Source organism: Amblyraja radiata, chromosome 22 (assembly GCF_010909765.2).
Source record: "Amblyraja radiata isolate CabotCenter1 chromosome 22, sAmbRad1.1.pri, whole genome shotgun sequence".
NCBI classification, from domain to species: domain Eukaryota; kingdom Metazoa; phylum Chordata; class Chondrichthyes; order Rajiformes; family Rajidae; genus Amblyraja; species Amblyraja radiata.
The window spans coordinates 22,173,316-22,197,256 of record NC_045977.1 but is presented as its reverse complement, the minus strand read 5'-3'; the positions used below and the strand labels follow the sequence as shown (position 1 = coordinate 22,197,256).

General features: G+C 48.9%; 1 protein-coding gene across 3 annotated transcripts in view; it reads right to left on the bottom strand.

The window, feature by feature from the left end:
* Positions 1 to 23,941, bottom strand: part of LOC116985711 (mitochondrial Rho GTPase 2-like) — a 30,224-nt gene extending 6,283 nt beyond the window's left edge. For 2 of the 3 annotated variants that reach the window (XR_004415337.1, XM_033040621.1), the window contains exons 1-16: positions 23,829 to 23,941; positions 21,945 to 22,003; positions 19,659 to 19,740; positions 16,736 to 16,779; positions 15,889 to 15,942; positions 12,400 to 12,452; positions 11,311 to 11,419; positions 9,963 to 10,064; positions 8,221 to 8,319; positions 6,601 to 6,709; positions 5,060 to 5,180; positions 3,917 to 4,001; positions 3,687 to 3,832; positions 2,598 to 2,698; positions 909 to 1,039; positions 61 to 141 (exon numbers count right to left, since the gene is read on the bottom strand). Coding sequence is in view for 2 of the 3 variants with exons in the window: in XM_033040621.1 (XP_032896512.1) it covers positions 61 to 141; positions 909 to 1,039; positions 2,598 to 2,698; positions 3,687 to 3,832; positions 3,917 to 4,001; positions 5,060 to 5,180; positions 6,601 to 6,709; positions 8,221 to 8,319; positions 9,963 to 10,064; positions 11,311 to 11,419; positions 12,400 to 12,452; positions 15,889 to 15,942; positions 16,736 to 16,779; positions 19,659 to 19,740; positions 21,945 to 22,003; positions 23,829 to 23,865 (1,413 nt within the window). In the remaining variant the exon portion in view is untranslated. The remainder of the gene's footprint in view (positions 1 to 60; positions 142 to 908; positions 1,040 to 2,597; positions 2,699 to 3,686; positions 3,833 to 3,916; positions 4,002 to 5,059; positions 5,181 to 6,600; positions 6,710 to 8,220; positions 8,320 to 9,962; positions 10,065 to 11,310; positions 11,420 to 12,399; positions 12,453 to 15,888; positions 15,943 to 16,735; positions 16,780 to 19,658; positions 19,741 to 21,944; positions 22,004 to 23,828) is intronic. The other variant, XM_033040623.1, reaches the window with a different exon arrangement.

Here is a 23,941-nt window from a genome sequence, read left to right as displayed (position 1 = left end):
TCCTGTGCTGTACTGTTCCATATTATTATAATGTTTGAGGGCGGAATGATCTGTACTCACAATTAAATACTTGTCCTGGCTGTTGACTTGCACTGTGTTGATTGTAAAGTCGCAGAGATCTGCACCCATCTCACTCTGCATCTGAAACAATGCACAAGGAGCTGTGAAGCAGCATCAGAGTAAACCCGACTTCTTGAAAGTGCAGTCGGAACGGTCAGTTTGAGCACAGGGCAGCATCGTCACATTATTGCACACCCTGGTTACCCAGAAGCATCTCCTCCTGAACCACAACAGTCCATATGGATGACAGGGCACAGATGCAGTGCTAATGAAGGAACACCAGCCCAACGGCAGACAGTGGCGCAGCTGCTGCATTACAGCGCCAGTGACCCGATATTGATCCTGACAATGGGTGCTGTCTGTGTGGAGTTTGCACGTTCTCCCTGTGACCGTGTGAGTTTGCTCCGGTTTTCTCCTACATCCCAAAGAGGTGCGGGTTTGTAGGTTCACTGGCCTGTGTAAATTGCCCCTAGTGTGTAGAGAGTGTATGAGAAAGTAGGCTAACATGGACCTAGTGTGAATGGGTGATTGATAGTCAGCATGGACTTGGTGAACCAAACAACCTGTTTCCATGCTGTATCTTTTAACTATGCTATACCTCATAAGCCCGCCAGTCCTGTGGCTTTGCACCCCCAACCCATTATACCCCGTATCCATTACAGCCCTGGTCCATTACCCACCCTGTCCTACGCACTTGGCCCATTACACACCCAGCCCATTACAAACCAGGCCATTACCCACCCTGCCCTACATACCTGGCCATTACACACCTGGCCCATCACACACCGACCATTACCCACCCTGCCCTACACACTTGGCCCATTACACACCCGGCTCATTACACCTACCTGCAAGCTGCGTCCCAGGAAGGCCTGCAAGAAGGCAGTTTTCCCAGTGCCCTTGGGTCCGATCACTTTGCACAGGAACACATTTCTCTGCGTCTGACCTTTCTCCAAGTCCAGTTTCTTTGCTCGAGTCACTGAAACAAAAGGATTTTCAATGGGGAATGATTAGCGTTTCCCACGCGTGACAGCAGAGACTCCGCCATGTGAGGAGAGGCCAGGGCTGGTGGGGACAGAGTGTCGTGGGGGCAGGCGGAGGCGTGGGAGGGAGATTACTTTTCACTCCTGTCCTGACGGTGGCAACAATCAGCTCTATAGGTCCTCCCACGCCATCACTGGGTGCATCAGAGCCATGTCCCGACACAACAAGCCATTCAGCCCATCAAGTCTTCCCTGCTAATAATTTATACATCGCCTGCAATCTCCTCACTTGAAGGTAGGCACAGAATGCTGGAGTAACTCAGCGGGTCAGGCAGCATCTCTGGAGAGAAGGATTGGGTGACGTTTCGGTTCGAGACCCTTCTTCAGACTGAAAATCAGTCACCCATTCGTTCTCCCCAGAGATGCTGCCTGACCCGCTGAGTTACGCTAGCATTTGTGTCTACCTTCAATTTAAACCAGCATCTGCAGTTCTTTCCTACACATCTCCTCACTTGAAACTTGCACAAAGCAGATTTCTCAAAGGACCTCAAGCCGCTCGACAGTGGGAGGGAGTGGTTAGTCACATGGCCCTTTATTGGGTGATGGTCCTGACACCAGCTCTGGAAACTGTCTCTGGGCTAGTGCATGGGCTTTGCAGGAAGAACTTCACTTTTTCCATTAAAGATGATAAACACCACTAATCAGACTGAGTCTGATGAAGGCCCCAACCCAAAACACTCTCTGTCTATTCACTCCCCAAATGATGTCTGCAATGAACTCTGAGCAGTGCAGCACAGAAACAGGTCCTTCAGCCATTCACTATAAGTGGCATTTACAAGGCTTTAAGCTAAGCACATGGATTTGCAGGGAATGGAGGGATATGGATCATGTGCAGGCAGATTATGTATCTGCCAAACAGAATGGCGACAATAATCTCCTCTGTCTGCACATGATCCATATTCCTCCATTCTCTGCATATCCATGTGCCTATCTAAAACCCTCCTAAAGGCCGCTTAAACACCACTAACGTCTGCCTCCAGCACCATCCCTGCAGCACGTTCCAGGCACCCACCACCCTCTGTGTCAAAAAAACCCGTACATCTCCGTTAAACCTAGTCCCCTCTCACCTTAAAGTAATGTCCTCTAGTCTTTGACATTTCCCTATTAGTATTTTACATTTCCTCTCTGGGGAAAAGGTTCTGACTGACTACACTTTCTAAGCCACTCATATTTTTATATACTTCCAACAGGTCTGCCCTCAACCCCCAGCGTTAGAGAAAACAATCCATAATTCTCCTTGTAGCGAATACTTTGTAGCTTGAAACTGACCCGCTGAGTTCCTCCAGCACTCTGTGTTTTGCTGTAGCTTCCAGCATCTGCTGTCTCTGTATCTCCACTATCAGACTTTGTTCTCTCCACACGCACACCCTCCCATCTGCCCTGGGTTCTGAACATAATCGGACAGAGCTCTGCCCCTCGACTCTACACCAGGGCTCCTGGGAGCCTCACTGTTAAGGCGACAAACCTCGTCTCCCACCCAGTGCAGCTCCCTACCTGTGATGGCTGCAGTTTGTGATTCTTGCTCCATAATGGTGGTGTAGCCCAGGTATCCCAGGTATTCAATGCAGCGGTGAACATCTAGGTAGGCCGTGAACCTGCAGGAGGACAGTGCAGAGCAAAGCAGTGCTCGTTCGTAATTGTAACTGGGCTTCATAGAACACAGAACAGTGCAGGGACAGGCCCTTCGAACCACAATATCTGTCATGAACTAATCTCCTCTGCCTGCACATGATCTATATTCCTCTACATGCATGTAACGAAAAGCCTTTTAAAAGTCACAATTGCATCATCCCCTGTACTTGTACATTTTACAATAAACTAATTTCTCATCTCTTCGTGGCACACAATTTGCAAGAAATGTAACTAACTTCTCTTGCACTGATTGGCACTAATCTGCAGGATCTTCCCGACCACCAGTGAGAGTCGGGGCCTCGGTTTAATCTGTTCTCTCCATGTCGTGGCCTGGACGTGTTGGTCTGGCTTCTACATTTAAGTCTTTGCGAGTGGTGCTGAACCTACAGGCGAGAGTGGAACCCCTGAAGCCAGGCCCGAGGAAGGCCGGCTCAGCAACCCTCTGTAGTCTATCATTGACCACAATAGTTCAGACATAGAACATAGAGCAGTACAACTCAGGAATGGGCCCTTCTGCCCACAATATTTATGTTGAACATGAAGTCTAGCTGAACTGATCGCATCCGCCTGTAAATGATCCACATCCCCTTCTTTCCCTGCAAATCCATGTGCTTATCTAAAAGCTTCTTAAAACACCACTATCGTATCTGCCTCCACCACCACCCCTAGCGATCCAGGCCCCCACCATCCAAGACTTGACCTGCACATCTCTCATTATATTTCCCCCCTCTCACCTTATAGCTGTGCCCTCTAGTGTTGGACATTTCCACCCCGCGAGAAAGGTTCTGACTGTCTACCCTATCGATGCCCACCACTCCCTCTTCTCACAACTTTGGCTTGGCTCGGCTTTTGCACAAGTTAGTTGTCCTCAAGTAGTTAGTCTCATGGGTTTTACCCGAGCTCTAAGACCAGTCAGTGGCCAAATGCAGGCAGTTCCAGAGGAAGACTTACGTCCAGTGGCAGAGGTAGCCGTGGAGAGTGACCCAGCCCCTCTCATCCGTGCACACCGTGTTAAAGACCTCCGGACCCCAGGGGAAGTACGGGAACACGCTGAACAAGTTCTTCAGCTCAATGGGAGAGAGGACGCCGTCGTTATCCTGGTCACAGAGAAAACATGAGTGAGACAGGAAACATCCGTGGCGTTGCAACCCCTCCCCTCCCCTCCCCGGCAAGCTACTTACTGCATCGTACTTCTCGAAGACACGCTGGAGAAACAGGTAGGTGCGCTGGTTCAGCTCAGTTGTGCAGTGGTAAAGAACTCGCAGCCTGCAAGGAAACAGTGAGCTGGTGACATAAAAGTCACCGTAATGTCCACAACCCTGGCGTAGGCCTGTCGGAAGGCAATCAGACGACCAGGGAGGGGCAGAGGAAAGCAGTTTGCATTTGATGCACTCGGGTCGCACAGTAGTGCAGCGGTAGAGTTGCTGCCTCACAGCGCTAGAGACACGGGTTCGATCCTGACTATGGGGTGCTGTCTACACGGAGTTGTTTTCTCTCCCTGTGACCACGTGGGTTTTCTCTGAGTACTCTCGTTTCCTCCCACAAGCCAAAAACGTGCAGGAATGTAAGTTAATCGGCTTCTGTAAATTGTCCCAAGTGTATACAATTGCGCTAGTGTACGGGGTGATCACTGGTCGGTGCAGACTTGGTGGACCGAGAGGCCTGTTTCCACGATGTATCTCTATAGTCTAAAGTAAAGTTTAAAAATGTATCACTGGGACCGATCACAAAACGGCTTAAATCCAGCTGTTCCTACAAAGCTGTCTGAAGAAGGGTCTCGACCTGAAACGTCACCAATTCCTTCTCTCCAGAGATGCTGCCTGTCCCGTTGAGTTACTCCAGCATTTTGTGTCTACCTCCGATTTAAACCAGCATCTGCAGTTCTTTCCTACACAGCTGTTCACACATATACGCAAACGATGGGGATCATCGGGCAGTAGAAAATATCTCGAACTGATGCACTACAACGCGAAGAACTATAGTCTGTAATCTGTATCTTCTCCTTTGCCCTTCTGAGTGTACTTGAATATGACTTGATTGAAGTTATGTATGGCAAAGGGTGGTGAAATTAGATATGTCAGCTTGAAACATGCAACTCCTAGGCAATAAACTGTTCCTGGCCATAGGACTTCCCCACAACCTCAACCCCACCCCCCTCAATCCCTCCCCCAGACCCACTCCCTCAATTCCCCCCCACTCCCTCAAACCCGCCTGAACCCCTTCAAACCCTCCCCCACCCCACCAAACCCCTCCTACCCCCTCAAACCTACCCGCCTCAAACGCTCCCCCACCCCCCCTCTCTCAGCTGTCATCGTGGTACTTACGGTGGATGGAGATAGTCATCGGTCATCTCCAGGTTATCGTCATAGCCAAACTTGCGAAGGACAGTCCAGGTGGTCTCGTGCCTACCTCTCTGGACGAACAACGTGTTCAAGAACAGGAAACCTGGCACAGGGAATTTTAGCCAGAGTTCAGACTTCAGCTTGCATCCACCACGGCGACCGCTCCCGGCAACTGAGACCCCGCCCGGTGACCGAAGCCCCGCCCGACGACCCAGACCCCGCCCGACGACCCAGACCCCGCCCGACGAACAGACCCCGCCCGATGACCAGACCCCTCCCGACGAGAGACCCCGCCCGACGACCAGACCCCGCCCATCGACCAGACCCCACCCGATGACCAGACCCCTCCCGACGACCAGACCCCGCCCATTGACCAGACCCCGCCCGATGACTAGACCCCTCCCGACGACAGACCCCGCCCGTTGACCAGACCCCGCCCGATGACTAGACCCCTCCCGACGACAGACCCCGCCCGATGACCAGACCCCGGCCGACGAACCAGACCCGCCCGACGGTCCAGACCCCGCCCGATGTCCAGACCCCGCTCGACGACCCAGACACCGCCCGACGACCAGACCCCGCCCGATGACCCAGACCGGCGACCGAAGCCCCGCCCGACGAACCAGACCCCGCTCGACGACCCAGACACCGCCCGACGACCAGACCCCGCCCGATGACCCAGACCGGCGACCGAAGCCCCGCCCGACGAACCAGACCCCGCTCGACAGTCCAGACCCCGCCCGATGTCCAGACCCCGCCCGACGACCCAGACCCCGCCCGACGAACCAGACCCCGCCCGACAGTCCAGACCCCGCCCGATGTCCAGACCCCGCCCGACGACCCAGACCCCGCCCGACGACCCAAACCCCGCCCGACAGTCCAGACCCCGCCCGACGAACCAGACCCGCCCGCGAACCAGAACCCCGACGACCCAGACCCTGCCCGATGACTAGACCCCGCCCGACGACCAGACCCCGCCCGACGACCCAGACCCCGCCCGACGACCCAGACCAAGCCCGACGACCAGACCCCGCCCGATGACCCAGACCCCGCCCGATGACCCAGACCCCGCCCGACGACCCAGACCCCGCCCGACGACCCAGACCCCGCCCGATGTCCAGACCCCGCCCGACGACCCAGACCAGCGACCGAAGCCCCGCCCGACGAGAGACCCCTCCCGATGACCCAGACCCCGCCCGACGACCAGACCCCGCCCGACGACCCAGACCCCGCCCGATGACCAGACCCCGCCCGATGACCAGACCCCGCCCGACGAACCAGACCCTGACCGATGTCCAGACCCCGCCCGACGAACCAGACCCTGCCCTGCACAGCGAATCCGCCCGATGAACCAGACCCCGCCCTGCACAGTGACCCCCCCCTGGCAACCGAGACCCCGCCCGGCAACCGAGACTGGCACTGGACACACCACCGTAGCCCAGAGCGTAACGTTCCACCCTGGAAAGATTGAATGCCCGGGATGGCTGTTCGGCCATTCTAGGTTTTACTGTGAATTCGCTCACCATTTAAAGTCAGTCCATCGTCACGGATTCCATCAGTCGTGTTTTTCCAGACGACTGTTTTAACATCTTCTAAAGCTTGTGCTGAGAGCGGATTCCTGAAACAGTATTTCTGAATGAAAAATAAAGCATTGGGGAGAAGAGAGTGAGGTGTGAACACTGGCTGTGGACATGCCGCTGATGCACGTACTCTCTAATGGTGAGATTGTCTCAGGCTGGTTTCTACCCGCCGTGTCTGCCTGACAGCAGCTGGATCCACACACACCCTGATCCAAGAGAGACACCGGCAACTGCAGATGCTGGAATCAAGTGCTGGAGGAATTCAGCGCGACAGAACAGTACAGCACAAGAGCAACCCCTTCGGCCCACAATGTCCGTGCTGAACATGATGCCAAGACAAACGCTCCTTTGCCTGCATATTATCCACATCTCTCCGTTCCCTGAATATCCATGTGCCCTATCCAAAAGTCTCTTCAATGCCACTATCGTATCTGCCTCCACCACCAGCCCCGGCAGCACATTCCAGGCACCCACTCTGTAAAAAAAAATCTTGCCCCGCGCATCTCCCTTAATCTTTTCTCCTCTCACCTTAAAGCTACACCCTCTACTCTTTGACATTTCCACCCTGGGGAAAAAGGGTCTGCCTGCCTACCCTATCTGTACCTCCCATAATGTTATCTATGGACGGAAAGGGCAGATGGCGTTTCAGGTCAGGACCCTTCTTCAGACTGATGAAAACTTCAGACTTTAGATCAGACCAAAGAAGCATCTTGATCCGAGACCTCACCTATCCATGTTCTCCAGCCTGACCCACTGAGTTACTCCAGCACTTTGTGTCTTATTTTGTAAACCGGCATCTGCAGTTCTTTGGTTCTACTATGGGTATTCCACACTAGTTCCTCCTCCATAGGAGATAACCCCCATTCTGGTTTAAGCTCTCCCAATTCATACAAACCCCCTGCTATCCAGTTTCCACAGATGACGCTCCCACCCTTTCAGACACTGTGTTCCAACCCACAACCTGCTTTTGAAAATAAGGAATTCTCATCCCCTCCTGCCCATTTGCCGGGGTAAAGGAGAAATAGCAGAACCTAGAGCTTGGAGAGGGACTTTCACGTTGAGTTGGTGAGGGAGGATGAAACCTTTGCACCAGACTGGAGTGGTGGACGGAGAAGGGTTGAAAAAAACACGGGAGCTCACAGGTTATGAACGCTCAACTTGCGTTCGGCCCATACGTACGAGCGAGTGTTCAGGAGACAGGTGAGATAGGTTTGCCGGTTGCTGTGGGTTTACAGGCATCTGCTGCAGTGTGGGAACTCGCTTCATGGCAAAATTATTGCATCTTGCAGAAAAACCTAAATGGTCGAGTTTAACATAGAGGGAGGAAATAAGGCGCATGGTATGCTTGCCTTCATTGTTAGGGGAATTAGGTACAAGAGTCAGGAAGTCATGATGCATCTCTATAGGACTTTGGTTCGGCCGCATTTGGAGTATTGCGTGCAGTTCTGGTCACCCCATTACCGGAAAGATATGATTTAATTGGACAGCATGCAAACAGAGCTTTTCACTATATCTGATAAACCGATACCACAGTAACCTATATCCCAAGCGGGAAATAATTACCTGAAAGAAGTTCATCTCCACGTCATTAAGGATTCCGTCATTATCCTGGTCGGAGATGTTGAAGATCCGGGTCAGGGCTTGAACGCACAGAGGCTTCAACTACAATATACATCAGTTCATCAGCCAGGGACAATCAGGCACGATCCCAGAAACACAAGCTCAGGCAGAAAGCAGTTAAGGCACTGAAGAACAGCAAATTAAACCCACACTGGCTTAATGAAGAAAATTAGCAACAAAGACCTGCAATCTCTCTTGATTGTATGCAAAACATAGAATTTCACTATACAAAGGTACATGTGACAATAAAATATCATCATCATCAAATGGGGTAAACACAACCTAGGTCTGTCAGATCAAAACTAGACATACATGAAGAATGTACATGACCTGCTGGTCTGGCTGCTCTCTCTACCATTGCCGTCTAGTCAGGGTGTCTACTCTGGGTTCATGAGTGCTGAAGGGAGAGGGAGGACGGCATCAGGCGAGGAAATCAAACTCTGCAGAAGCGGAAAGTCTGAGCAAATGTACAGAAGCCCACACTGAGCGCTGAATGCAGGGCACCAGATAGGAAGCAGGGTAAGAATCGCTGCTTCATCTGGAGGGAGTGTTTAAGTCTGTCTTGAGGACTGTCATATGCTGAGAGAATGGAGCAGCTGGGCTTGTACACTCTGGAGTTTAGAAGAATGAGAGGGGATCTCATTGAAACATATAAGATTATTAAGGGTACACAAAATTGCTGGAGGAACTCAGCGGGTGCAGCAGCATCTATGGAGCGAAGGAAATAGGCGACGTTTCGGGCCGAAACCCTTCTTCAGTCTGAAGAAGGGTTTCGGCCCGAAACGTCGCCTATTTCCTTCGCTCCATAGATGCTGCTGCACCCGCTGAGTTCCTCCAGCAATTTTGTGTACCTTCGATATTCCAGCATCTGCAGTTCCCTTTTGAACAAGATTATTAAGGGCTTGGACACACTAGAGGCAGGAAACATGTTCCCGATGTTGGGGGAGTCCAGAACCAGGGGCCACAGTTTAAGAATAAGGAGTAAGCCATTTAGAACGGAGACGAGGAAACACTTTTTCTCACAGAGAGTGGTGAGTCTGTGGAATTCTCTGCCTCAGAGGGCGGTGGAGGCAGGTTCTCTGGATGCTTTCAAGAGAGAGAGCTTAATAGGGCTCTTAAAAATAGCGGAGTCAGGGGATATGGGGAGAAGGCAGGAACGGGGTACTGATTGGGGATGATCAGCCATGATCACATTGGATGGCGGTGCTGGCTCGAAGGGCCAAATGGCCTACTCCTGCACCTATTGTCTATTGAGTCCCGGATGGTGAGAGGTGGAAGGATGGGTGTAGCATCTCCCGCTGTTCCACGGTCAATGCGGTTGGTGGTGATGGAAGAATGGATCAGGGTGTTGCGATGTGAATGCTGACATGGAGAGGTTCCGCTTACAATATCCTCCTGCTCATTACATTGTCTCCTGGTTGTGCCTGGGAGGGTGTTCATCATGACCTTAAAACATTAACATTCATGAGAGAATATTTTTATAAAATTTAACTGGACTGGTGCCTCTGGTAAAGCTAGAAAGGTATCCTCCAGTGTTTCACTGTTGGAAGTTACTTGTTTCTATTTAGTATTATTGAGTTGCATTTCCTCTGAAAGACCAAAAAAGGCTGAATGTTGAAGCAGTACCCAGTGAGAGGGCATAGGTTCAGCCTGAGGGCACAGTGCCAAAAGCAACAATCCCTTACCTGTTTCTCCTCCGGGCTGTACAGTGGAGCCGTCGGGTGCAACACAGCCTTCTGTGCGTAGAAGAACAGCTCGGAAATATTCTTCAGGTTCTTAGCTGAACACTGCCAATACAAAGCAGAACAAGCTGAGAGATGGTAATGCAGCACGGTGGCACAGCTGTAGAGTTGCTGCCTTACAGCGCCAGAGACCTGGGTTTGATCCTAACTACGGGTGCTGTTTGTATGGAGTTTGTACGTGCTCCTCGTGACCTGCGTAGGTTTCTCTGGATGCTCTGGTTTCCTCTTACATTCCAAAGACATGCAGGTTTGCAGGTTAATTGGCTTTGGGAAAATTGTAAAATTGTCCCTGGTGTGTAGGATAGTGCTGGTGTACGGGGATCACTGGTCAGCGCGGACTTGGTGGGCCACAGGGCCTGTTTCCCCACTGTATCTCTAAAATAAACGAAGATGAGTTGAAGCAAGCAGTGGTGGAGAGGGGAGGATAGAGGCAGACAGAGGTATACATAGTGGGGAGAGGATGGAATAGATGGGCAGAAAGGCCATTGTTTTCCCCAGATTATGTGAAAGCTTCAATGTTCTTACACCCCCTCTCACCATCATCCAGGAACCTAAGCAGCCCTTCCAGGTGAGGCAAAGATTCACGTGCACCTCTTCTAACCTTGCCCACTGCATTCGGTGCTGCCGTTGTGGCCTGCTATACTGTGATTAGACCAAGCACAAACCAGACTGATTTGCACAGCATCTTCACTCTGTGCACAGCAGCCGATCCAAGCTCCAAGTTACGTCCCCTCCAAATTCCCACACCAACCTGCCCATCCTCGATCTTCTCCATTGCCAGGGTGAGGGCCAACACAAACTGGAGGAAGAACACCTAATTTTCCACCTGGGTATTTCCAAATCAACAAATAGGGAATTATAGATGTGAAGCCACAATCTATCCCTTCGTGATGGAACTAGTTACTGAAAGTCATAAAAGCCATTGATGCCTGAAGAAAGGTTCCGACCCAAAATGTCACTCATCCTTTTTCTTCAGAGCTGCTGAGTTACTCCAGCACTTTGTGACTATTACTGGAAGACATTTCTCCCCTTTTCCTGGGGTCTAGTTGATTCTTGAGGCAAGCTCAGAATTAAGCTCACTGGTGAACCACCTGTAGCCCAGAAAGCTCTCAGCAAAAGTCTAACCAGACCACTGATACTTTGGTGTGGAAGCAATCAGCTCTGGGTAATACAAGTCTACTCTCTGTCAATGGCCATGCAACCACTCAAAATCTTCTCAGGACAACGTGATATGTAGCAGCCTTGCCAGAGATCCCCATATCTTAAAACGGGCATAGAAGCTTTGTCTCACCTCTACACACGTCTCGATTTCAGTGAACTGGTTCATGATGGGAAGGATCATTTCCATGGAGCTGGTTTCCTGCAGGTCAGATTTGTTACCCACCAGGATCACTGGGATCCTAGGAGAAAGGGACGTGGGGAAACAGCAAAAATAAATAAATACATAATGACCACAGCAAATAATTGGGCAGAAGCATTTCAATACTGTGAACCTGAGCTAATAGGGCGAGATTGGACAAACGAGGACTTAGATCGCAGGATGCTGGGGGGTAATTTTATAGAAGTGTGTAATATCATGAGGAATTTTACCCAGAGTAGGGGGAATCAATAACCAGAGGACAAAGGTGTAAGGTGATTTAAAAGATTTAGACATTTAAAAGATCACTATTAAACTTTTTCTTCGAGGGTGCTGTATATATGGAACAAGCTGCCAGAGGAGGTAGTTAAAAAAAGTACAATAACAACATTTAACATACATTTGGCCAGATACATGGATAGGTAAGGTTTAGAGAAATATGGACCAAGGGCGGACAAATGAGATTATCAGATGGGTATCGTGGTTGGCACGGACAAGTTGGGCAGAAGGTGCTGTTTCTGTACCGTCTGCCTCTATAACTATGAGCATTTTGGATGCAATATCATCAACGTAAACAACAATTTACAAAGATATTTGGAAGGAGATTATAAACTAGGTCAAATGTTTGGGCTATAAGGAAGAGAAAGAAAGATGTGGGGGAGAGGGGATAGGGAAACATCTTGATTAAAGGTTCCCAACCTAGGGTAAATTTACTCCCGGGGGCAAAATTTCACCTACCCAGGGGGTAAATTCGTTGATTTTGGATTTGTACATATTTTTTTCTCAGACTGACTTCTGTTATACCGGTATCTGATGAACAGATATACCAGAACCAAACACAGTCAGTCTGAGAAAAAATAAATTGTTACATGCTATTAAAGTTCCCAGCGGTAAACAGGACGAAAAGGGTTGGGAACACCTGATCTAGACAACACAGCATATTTCCCGCTGCTCCTGTAATCACAAGATGTGGAGCAGCGGGCAGCGTGGATAGAAGCTGCCCATACTTCGACTGGGACCTACCTGTTCTCTCTTTCACAGCCGCCATTGACCAAAGGAATCCATTTACTCTGGATCTGGAAAACGGCAACAATAAAATGGTTTAAGACTCTTCACCAAAGATCAAAGTGCGATTGTCTGTTTACTTCTTTCGCCAGCAGTCAAATGACTCGATTTCTTCAATTAAAAACATGTCACTGGGGGGTACTGGAACTGATTCCTGTGACGGCTCGGGAGGTTGAACGGGATTGCAAGGCACTGTAATGGGGAACAGGAGCACAGTCCGTCATGGAACCCCAGCCTCCACATCAGTGAGAATGCCACCTGTTGTTACTTCACTCATGCTTGCTGCGTGTGAATGAGTTTCCACGTATCGATGAAGACGGTCAAGTTGGGCCGAAGGGCCTGTTTCCATGCTGTATGACTCGGTTTCCTACCCCACAATAGCAACTGTGCTTGAAAACAACTGTGCATCATTTGCAGTGAAGTACTTTGGATGTCTAGAAAAGGATGTGAGAGGTGCTAGAGAAATGCAAGTATTTTCCCCACACACAGCACAGTGACCAGATGATGAACTCACTAACTTAGAGGAGGTATTGCAGACAGTGAGGTAGGTTGTTAAAAATTACAGTGGGATCTTGATCAGCTGGGTAAGTTGGCCGAGGAATGGCAAATGGCGTTTAATTCAGGTAAATGCGAGGTGTGGCATTTTGGGAAGTCAAACCAGGGTAAGGTTTTCACAGTGAATGGTAGGACCCAGAGGAGTGTTGTAGAGCAGAGGGACTGAGGAGTATGTGCTCAGCTCCCTGAAAGCAGTGGCACTGGTAAACAGCGGGTTGAAGGTGGCATTTGGCACACTGGCCTTCATTAGCCAGGATAGTGAGCATATGAGTTAAGACAAGACAGTTGCAGTTGTACAAGACAGTGGTGAAGCCACACGGAATATTGTGTACAGCTCTGGTCACCTGCTAAAGAAATGACATTACGCTGGAAAAAGTGCAACGAAGATTCATGAGAATATTCCCAGGTTTCAAAGGCCTGAGGTTATAGGGAGAGGTTGAGCAGGCAAGGACCTTATTCTCTCTCTGTAGGCGGCTGAGGGGTGATTTTACACAGGTGGATAAAATCATGAAGGGAATAAATAAGGTGATTGCTCGCACTTTTTCCCCAGGGAATGGGAATCAAAAACCTGAGAGCACAGGTTTAAGGTGAGAGGCAAAAGATTTGAAAGGCTCCAAAGGGGCAACATTTTCACATAAAGGGTGGTGCAGATATGGACAGAACTGCAGGAGAAAATGGTTGAGGCACGAGGAATAACTATGTTGAAAGCACTGGACAGGTACTTGGACAGGTAAGGTTGAAAGGGACACAGGCCAGTTGGATTAGCTTAGATGGGCTTCTTGGTTTGGCGTGGGTGAGTTTGCCCAGTTTCCGTGCTGTATTACACAATGACTCCAACCAAACAAACTAACATTGGCACAGCGGCCAGGGCACCGGTTGGAACTTGCTTTCCCTCCAAGCAGGGCCACATTATCTTTCATGTCCACCTGAGTGGACAGACAGGGTTCATCGTAGAAACTATGTACACAAGTAGGCCATTCATCCCTTCATTATGCTCAACACAATCATAATTGGTCATTCTATCTCTGATATTTAGATTCCTGCCCTCTCCCCATATCCCCTGATACAGATTGCATTTGGTAATGTATGTACCTCTATTCTTGAATGTATTCAGTGACCCGGGCCTCCATAGCCCACAGGTTCACAATTTCTGAGTGAAGACATTTCTCTTCATCTCAGTCCTACATATCTTGCCCTGTATCCTCAGATTGTGATTGCTTGTTCTAGAGATCACCCTCCTTGCATCCATCTGCCAAACTCTGCCATCAGTTTGTAAGCTTTAATTAAATCCCCACCCATTTGGTTTAGTTTAGATACCGAATGAAAGCAGGCCCTTCGGCCCACTGTGTCCGCACCGACCATTGATCACCCGTAGACTAGTTCTATGTTATCCCACTGGAATTCTCTGCCACAGAAGGTAGTTGAGGCCAGTTCATTGGTTATATTTAAGAGGGAGTTAGGTGTGGCCCTTGTGGCTAAAGGGATCAGGGGGTATGGAGAGAAGGCAGGTATGGGATACTGAGGTGGATGATCAGCCATGATCATATTGAATGGCGGTGCAGGCTCAAAGGGCCGAATGGCCTACTCCTGCACCTATTTTCTATGTTTCTATGTCACATTCTACACACTGGGGGCAATTTTACCAAAACCAATTAACCTGCAAACCTACACATCTTTGGAGTGTGGGAGGAAACTGGAGAAAACCCACGTGGTCACAGGGAGAACGTACAAACTCTGCAGACAGAACCCGTATTCAGGATCAAACGTGGGTCTCTGGTGCTGTGAAGCAGGGGCTATCCCACTACGCTACTGTACCACCCTTCTAAAGTCTAGCGAAAGACCCCTGGTGTCACATCGGAACATTAACCCAAACACTATCTCAGCTCCCTGGAACAAGATTCTAACTTACGGCCCCTCTCAGAAACACGAGCACTGCACATAAACCTTATAACAGGTGGGAAACACGAGTGCAAGTGAATCCAATGTATTTTGTGGATAGAATTATCTCCAGGGACGGTATGTTCTGGTAAAACAAAACTCCTGTTCCAATAGTCTGCTCATGCAAGCACAACCAAGGCAGAGCATAAAGAGTGTATCGAGCAGTTTACAAACATCAGGACACCAGTGAGAGGGAGGGGTTGAAGACAGCGCAGCTGCTCCATCCTGTGGACAAAGCCTTGCATCACCTTGAGGTTAGAACAATGAAGTTAAAATACAAAGGTTCTGCAAGAAACTGGTTGAGTTGAACCTCCTCACTGCCAAAGTAATCCTCTCCAGGAACCCAGTTTATGTAGACATTTCTGGATATGACCCAGTAAGAGTAATCGATACAGAGCTGACCAGTGCCAGAGGTTTGAGTTACAGTGTAAAATAGGCCACTGCAAAGGATCAACCCAAATCTCTGCTCACAGGCTGTCTGTACAAGGATTTTAAAATTAAAAACTAAATACATATCCACACAATCGAGTCGGCAAACAAAGCATTTATCTCAAGTATCCAGGTGCAACTCCGTGGTCTCTTAGGTACGAAATGTTTGACAACTTTCCCACCCCTGAGGTAAACAGACACAAGTGCGCCAAGGCAGCAGTAGCGGATAGCTGTGTAACTCCAAACAAACGTACAAGTCTGCACACACGTAGGCTCTCAGATCAGGAGGTGCAGCTGTGAGGGTAGGGCAAGCTGTGACCCTGTGAGTAGAGACTTGCCCATACGCCCACTTCAAAGACTGCAGCAAATAAGGAATTATTTACTTTTCCAATACACCCACAGTAAGTCCTTATCAGTTAGACTGCATTGCCTGATAGGGTGGTGGAGACATATTCAACTATGATTTTAAAAGGGCCACAAGAGAGTTTCTGGAGAACCAATGCAGGATACAAGGTGGTACGGTACCTTCTCAATGGTGCTCTCCTGGTTTACATCATACACAACACAGACCACATTTGCCTGAAAAAAGAGAGGAAGAAAACGTTATCCGACGAGGATCAACAGTAAAGGCTTTACCCAGGGGACAAGGCCAATGGAGTGTGACAGCCCCATTATGGAGGTTGGAGTTGGTCAAGTTGGGTGTGTAAATAAAGCCTAGAGACTCTGACAGGAGGATATACTCTGAGGTTCTGGGGAATGCTCTACGCTCCTCATTATTTTATAAATCTCTATAAAGTCACTTCTTAGCCTCCTAGGTTCTGGGATAAATAGACCCAGTCTAACCAGGGTCCTCAGAACACAAACTTCCCCAGGATCCAGTAACCCCGAATAAAGTAGTGTCCCGACCCAAAATGTCGACTCCCATTTTCTTCCACAGATGCTGCCTGACCTGCTGAGTTCTTCCACTAGTTTGTTTTTTACTTTCCCATGCAATTAATCTTTGAGTATCTGAGGGTATCCAATCCCGGTTTGAACTTGTTGGCTGATCAGGGTCTCTGGGCCTACAGCCCTGAACCTCACACAGTGGCCTCCTTCAAGAGCCCCGTCTTTGTGGGTGTTGGTTGGCGGAGACACAAAGGACTTCATCAACGTCAACAGAGGCTGGGGAACTGATGTGAATTAACAGGCCATCATTCACCGCCTATCAGAGGTAACCATAGCAATGGGGAACAGCACAAGGTCCTCTATTCATTGGCGTTCAGCCAAAACACAATTCACCCCTTTGCCTCAATACATGTGCGCTTCTAAAGAATTGAGCAGGGCAGCCCAGAGCTGCAATATGTGGCTCTGCCCCTGACCAGGAATGCCTTACCCGGTTAATCTCATCCTGCAGCTCATCCTCTGTCTGCTCCGATGCTGCAAACAAATGAACACACTGTTACTCTCTTACACCAACACTGCTCAAATCTAGGCTGCACCATGAACAACACTGGGCTACACAAATACATATAAATGAGAGTAGTATAGTTTAGTTTATTGTCACGCATATATTATTATACATGATTATAATTGAGCCACCCACAGTGTACATGATAAAGGGAATAATGTTTAGTGCAAGATAAAGTCCAGTAGAGTCCGATTAAAGATCGGCCGAGGGTCTCCATTGAAGTCCGTGGGTGTGTCTCCAATGAAGGCCACTCGGTCCCTCAAGGCTGCCCTGACATTCAATGTGACCGTGGCTGATCTACCCTAGGCTTCATCTTCTATACTAGTTCTCTTTAACACACAATTCCCTGCTTTCAAAAATGTATTAACTTGCTCTTTAAATACTCCAACCTCCACAAACCTCTGATGCAGGGAATTCCAAGATTCACCAGTCTCTGTAACACGTGGTAGAGTAGCAGGGCGGCACATAGCGCCAGTAACCGGGTTAGATCCCGAGCTTGGGCGCTGTCTGTGTGGAGTTTGCACGTTCGTTCTGCAACCGCGTGGGATTCCTCCGGGTGCTCTGATTTCCTGATACATCCCAAAGCCATGCAGGATTGTAGATTAATTGGCCTCTGTAAATCGCTTCTAGCGTGTAGGGAGTGGATGACAAAGTGGGATAACATAGAACTAGTGTTGACGGGTGATCGATGGTCGGCATGGACTCAGTAACCATGCTGCATCTTTCAAACAAAGTTTCTACAATCTCAGTTTTACATGAATAGCTCCAAATCTTTTAACACGCAAACACCACTCAGCGTTCTCAGTCAGGTAACAGATCTGACTGTTGTTCTCTCCCCATGATCCACACAGGCCTCAGCTTGTGCCAATTTGGCCAATTTCTGCTGAGGCTGAGGTCAGGGTGCTTCAAACGTCAGTTTAAAAGAGTGCACATCCTGGAGCAGTCTGACGTCACACACCAGACTGGCGACTTGCCGAGGCATCCCAGTGAGCTGCAATCGGTTGCACAGCGGTAGAACATGACAACTAATCTATACACGACAAGCAGCCGCAGGTGATGATGAACAGGTCAGCCATTTCAATGTTAGTTAAAGGATAAATACTGTTCAAATCACCATGGGAAACTCATCTCCTCGTCTGCAAAATCCTCTGTGAGGGATCTTTACTGTCCACCTGTAAAAGCAGGCGCAGACTCTGCTCAACATCTCATGCAAAGACACTGTCTCTGACAGCAGAGTGCTCATTCAGTACTGTTCCCTAGAGTCAGCCTAGACCATTATTTGTCATGGGAGAGTCTAGGAGCAGAGGGCATAGCCTCAGAATAAAAGGAGAGGAGGAGGAATTTCTTTTGTCAGAGAGTGGTGAATCTGTGGAGTTCATTGCCACAGCCGGCTATGGAGGCCTAGTCATTGGGTATTTTTAAGGCGGGGATTGACATATTCTTGATTATTATGGGTGTCAGGGGTTATGGGGAGAAGGTAGGAGAATGGGGTTGAGGGAAAGATAGATCAGCCAGGAAGCATTGTGAGAGTCATGTTTTTTGACTTCACCAGTGCTCTTAACACCATCTGGCCTGCACAGCTAGAGAGCAAACTGACGAAGATGCAGGTGGATGCCCCATTGGTGTCCTGGATCACCAACTTCATGACTGGACGACCACAATATGTCAGGCTACAGAACGGTGTCTCGGACATGGCAGTGAGCAACACGGACGGTGGTCCTCTCTCCCTTCCTGTTCACCATCTACACCTCGGACTTCAGAAATAACTCGGTCTCCTGCCACCTGCAGAAGTTTTCAGATGACTCTGCAATTGTGGGCTGCATCAGTGAGGGGGAGGGAAGCTGAATACAGAGGTGGAGTCAATTACTTTGTTGAGTGTTGTGGGCTGAATCACCTGCAGCTCAACACCGACAAGACTAAGGAGTTAGTGTTGGACTTTAGGAGGAGAGGAACATCCCTGCTCCCTGTCTCCATCAATGGTGTGAATGTGTAGTTTATCAGGCAGTAAATACCTTGGAATGTACTTGGACAGTAAATAGGTCTGGTCCACTAACGCTGAGGCCCTATACAAGAAGGGACAGAGCCGGCTGTACTTTTTGAGAAGGCTCCGCTCCTTCAACATCTGCAGTAAGATGCTGCAGATGATCTACCAATCAGTGGTAGCCAGTGTCATCTTCTTTGCTGCCGTGTGCTGGGGCAGCAGGGCGAAGGCCGCAGACGCCAATAGGATCAACAAACTCATCAGGAAGGCTGGCTCCGTCCTGCGGGCGGAGTTGGATTCATGGGACGTGGTCCTTCTTCCCTGTGGCTATCAAACTATCCAACTCCTCCCCCTTCTGTCATGGGTAGATTGAGACTGACTCTCCTCCCACCCCCCCCACCCCCAATCTTTGCGCATCCCCAATCCTTTCCACTTGTCACTTTAATTTCATGTATTTTGTGTTTTTATGATTGTTGGCAGATTAATTTCCCTCCTGGGACACATAAAGTTTTATCGTATCGTATTGAATGGTGGAGTAGACTTGTTGGGCCGAATGGCATAATTCTGCTCTTAGAAGTTATGAACATATAGGCACGAGATATGCACCAAACAAAGACATTCTTACGTGCCGTCACTTCACAAGCACATTAAACACAACAACAGCAACAATAAATTATCTGTTATTCAAAGTAAACTGGACCAAAATCCAAAGTAATTGCAATTGCACTTCAATCTCCAAACTGGAGCTTAAACCTTTCATCTTAAGAGGCAGAGAGAACAATGCTAATACTTAAATAATAAATGCAGCAGGGAAGGCAGCAAAACCGAGATACATTTCCCGGGTGAGATGACTGAGAGATCCTTTACCCGAGTAGTCAATGATGTGAGTGGGAATCCTCTCTGGCGTGACGTCTCCAGGGATGGTGATTTCCTCAGCACGTGCCGGCACCTAACGAACGGATCATGAATGTGTCACAGTGAGAATCAACCAGCCTCTAACCCACTCTCTCTCTGTCTCTCTCTCCACTTTCCACAGTCGTTTGATTATGTGCTTGTACTGTTTACTGCATTTGTTCACTTTCGCCATGTCCAGCTCTAATTCTCCACTCCTCCATCTCCATGGCAGGGGAGAAATTTGTGACCGACATGCCAGATTCCCAGTTATTGTCTCTTCCCTACTCCCACCCTGCTTCAAATGAGGACTTCATTCTACCTCCCCAGTGTTTCCATTGTACCAGCGCCTTCAATAGATTAGTATGATACATATTTTCTCTTTCTCTCTCCCTTTGCGACTTCCCAGTTCACTCCTCCATCTCTGCCAACACCCATTCTGCCACTTGGCATTATCCCAAGCAAACAACCGCAGGAAAGGCAATCTTGCCCTTTTACCACCTCCCATCCTAACCATCCAGAGACTCAAACAGTCCTTACAAAAAATCCTATTTAGTGTGCATTTAGTGTGCGATGAGGTCTCATATGCCTTGGGGAAGCCAAGCAGGGGTTGGTTGACCACTTTGTCCAGCCTGCAAGAGTAATCCAATCTTCCAGCTACCTGCTCTTTGAATTTTCACTCCATTCCACTCCACTCCGAGCCTCTGTTTTGGCCTTTTACATGATTCCAACTAAGCTCAATGTAAGCTTGAGGAACAGCATCTATGCATTATAGTCTAGGCATTATACCCATCTGCAACCCTCAGGGTTCAACATCAAAATCAGCTATTTATAGATCATCATTTTATTCATGGTCCGATGAAAGGTCACCAGTCTGTAATATTATCTTTATTTTTCTCACTCTGTAGATCTGGGTTCGATCCTGACCTTGGGTCCTGTCTGTATGGAGTTTGCACATTCTCCCTGTGACCGCGTGGGTTTCCTCCGGATGCTCTGGTTTCCTCCCACATTCAAAGGACGTGCGGGTTTGTAGGTTAATTGGCCTCTGTATGAGCCCCTACTGTGTTGGAAGTGGATGCAAAAGTGGGATAACATAGAAATAGTATGGACGAGTGATCAATGCTCGGCGTGGACTCCGTGTATCTCTAAACTTTAAAAAAAAATAAACTACGTGTTGACCAAAAAAAAACTAAGTGTTGACCAACTAAATATTTCCAACATATTCTGTTTACAGACAGAAGGAACGGCAGATGCTGGAATCTTGCGAGGCACACAAAGTTCTGTAACTAAGGGATACAAAATATCCTGTTTGTATCTCTCTTAAAGGTCAGTGATCAAGCTTACTGCATGATTCAACAGGAGACTGACCTTTGGTCTCTTAAAAAGGTGTTGGAAAATGCTGATACATCACAGCTTACACTCTCACCTCTTGCTCTCAGGTATCAACACCTCCCTGTTTTGAGGCCACAGTGAAGATATTACACTAGGCTGGGTGACAGATCAATTCAAGATAAACCAGCTTACTTCTGAACAGGAAGGACCAATGTAGCATTTGCCGGCCTCGTAGCTTGCTGCACCAGCACTTTACTGTGTTGCTGCTAGCTCTCGTCCACGCCCAGCACTGCTTCAGTCACTGAATGAGAGACTGGGGAGGAGCCATGAAGGGACATTTTACACATTGACAGGAGAAAGACTGTTCCACACCCAGGGAGGTGCAGCCTGAATCAAAAGATCATGTAAACTGCGACAATTTTACTCCAGCATGCCAAAATAAATAAGTGCAGAATCCACAGGGTCACACATCGGGCAAATATCTTATAAACTCAGTCACCAGCCAGGTTATTAGGGAGGGAAAATAACTCAGCAATATGAGCAATTGCATGTTCACAACTGGACATTTCTGGGGGACTTAATTCTACGTAACACAGGGAATCAGACAAGCTGCCTCACTGAATGAGTTCTTCCAGCAGTTTGTGTCTTTTTTATATATAAACCAGTATCTGCAGTTCCCTGTAATCTACAATATCCAGTCATGGTCTCTGAATGTTCTGACGACATCTCCTCTTATTGGGGTACACCTTGTGGTACCCTAATCCAGTGACAGGTGCCTCCAAGGTCTTCCCAACTTTGAGAAGCTGGTGGGGAATGGGAAGTATGGGGTGATGTACCAGAGCTCAGCCACCGTCCGAGACAGACATTACTCCAGACCCTCCGGGAAGGGGAATGTCCCGCTGCATTTGCTGCACTCCCATCCAGACTCACCTGCTCAGGAAACTCCTCGCTGACCAAGGACATGATCAGCGACGTTTTGCCAACTTTAGCTGTGGATACAGAGAAGAAAAGCATTAATTGCCCAACCCAAAGAAGGAGCATTATCGTCAGCACAGTTTATCCTTTCACAAGAAGCACTTCAGTTTAGTCGGATCTGTCTGTTACTCTGTACATTGAACAACTTCTCTTCCAACTCAACTCACTTGTTCCAAATCAAAGACGTATCTAAGAGAGAACTGACTGGCCTAGGAAACACACATTATTGAGGGATATGTGGAGCCGCTTCAGTCCTACTCTGGGCCGTTCCCTCAACCCTTCCTTCAGTACATTGATAATTGTAACGGCATTGCTTTCTACTGTCATACCGAATGCACACATTTCATTGCTTCAGCTGTCATTTCCCACCTTACTCATACCTTCACATGGTGCACCTCTGCCTCCTCCCTTCCTCCATCTCTGTCCGTGTCTCAGGAGACAATTGAGGTACAACATTAGTTCTGACCGCCAGACTCCCACGGCTATCTCAACTATGCTGCCTTCCAAGGTACACAAAATTGCTGGGGAAACTCAGCGGGTGCAGCAGCATCTATGGAGCGAAGGAAATAGGCGACGTTTCGGGCCGAAACCCTTCTTCATGCTGCCTTCCATCCTGCCTCATAGAACAGAACAGCACAGGAACAGGCTCTTCAGTCCACAGTAAATTAACCTAATCTCCTCTGCCTGCACGCCATCCATATCCCTCCATTTCCTGTACAACCCTGCCTTTCCCAAGGAGTCCATTCCATTCTCCCAGTTCCTCCATCTCTGTCACATCTACATCAACCACTAGATAATCTACACCAGTGCTTCTGAAATAGTTTCCATTTTCATGAAACATGGATTCCCCTCGGATAGAAGAGGAAATATCTCTGATAGGGCATGGTCAGGGTCACCTAGATGATAAATGATTGGTCAAGTCATCTGCTGGTAAACTTAATGAGAGCAGTCTTAGAGAAGAGAGAGAGAGAGAGAGAAAGAGGCATAGTGGTAGGTAGGAAGTGCCCTTCTGGTAAGTCCCTGCTAGTGCAGAGCAAGTTGACAATATTACAGAGATTGACCTGAAGCAGAAATAGCTGATATCGATACAGTGAAGGCAAGTTCCTTTGAATTGCTGAACTTGATATCGAGTCCAGAAGAGTTTTTTTCCACGGAATGTAGCCTGAATTGGAGTCTATTAGCTAGAAGGAGAGGTTGCATAAACTTGGATTGTTTTCTTTGGACCGTCAGAGGAGACCTTTTAGTTTTAGTTTAGTTTAGTTTTAGAGATACATCGCGGAAACAGGCCCTTCGGCCCACCGAGTCTGCGCTGACACCGCCACCCGCCTCCCCGCCTCCCCCCCTCTTACCTCTCTCCCCACATTCCATACAGCCCTCTCACTTCCCTCCTGTACCTGGCCCTGAAATTATCCTTCTCATTCCCTCTCCTTTCTTCCTCCTTCCCCTCCCCTCCTCCATACTTCCCCCATCAATCTTTCCTCCCTTCTTACCTCTCCCCTCACCTCCTACCTAGTCCCCAATCCCCTTTCCTTCCCATTTAGCCCCCCCCCCCTACTCATCCTCCTCCCCTCAACCCCCCTCACTCTCCCCTCCTTCAAACTTAGTCCCTCTTCTTCCCCTCTTACTCAGTTTCATCTTCCTCCTGTCTCCCCCATATCCTCCTCTCCCTGTCTCCCACCCCTCCCTCTCTTCAATCCCCTCTCCACGTTCTTCTTCAATACCCCTTTCCCACTCCCTCAGACTTCCCTCCACTCCCTTCTTCTCACTCTCTGCCTCTCCCTGAACTTATCTCCGCCAGAATTCCCTTTCTCTCCCCCCCTTCCACTCTCCCTCACTCACGTTCTCCCACCAGTAATATCCTCACGTTGCCCTTCATGTTGGCGCCGCTTTCACTGAGCGACAGGACGCGCTGCTCCGGGAGCGAGAGATCAACCGCCGGCCCAGTCGGCAAC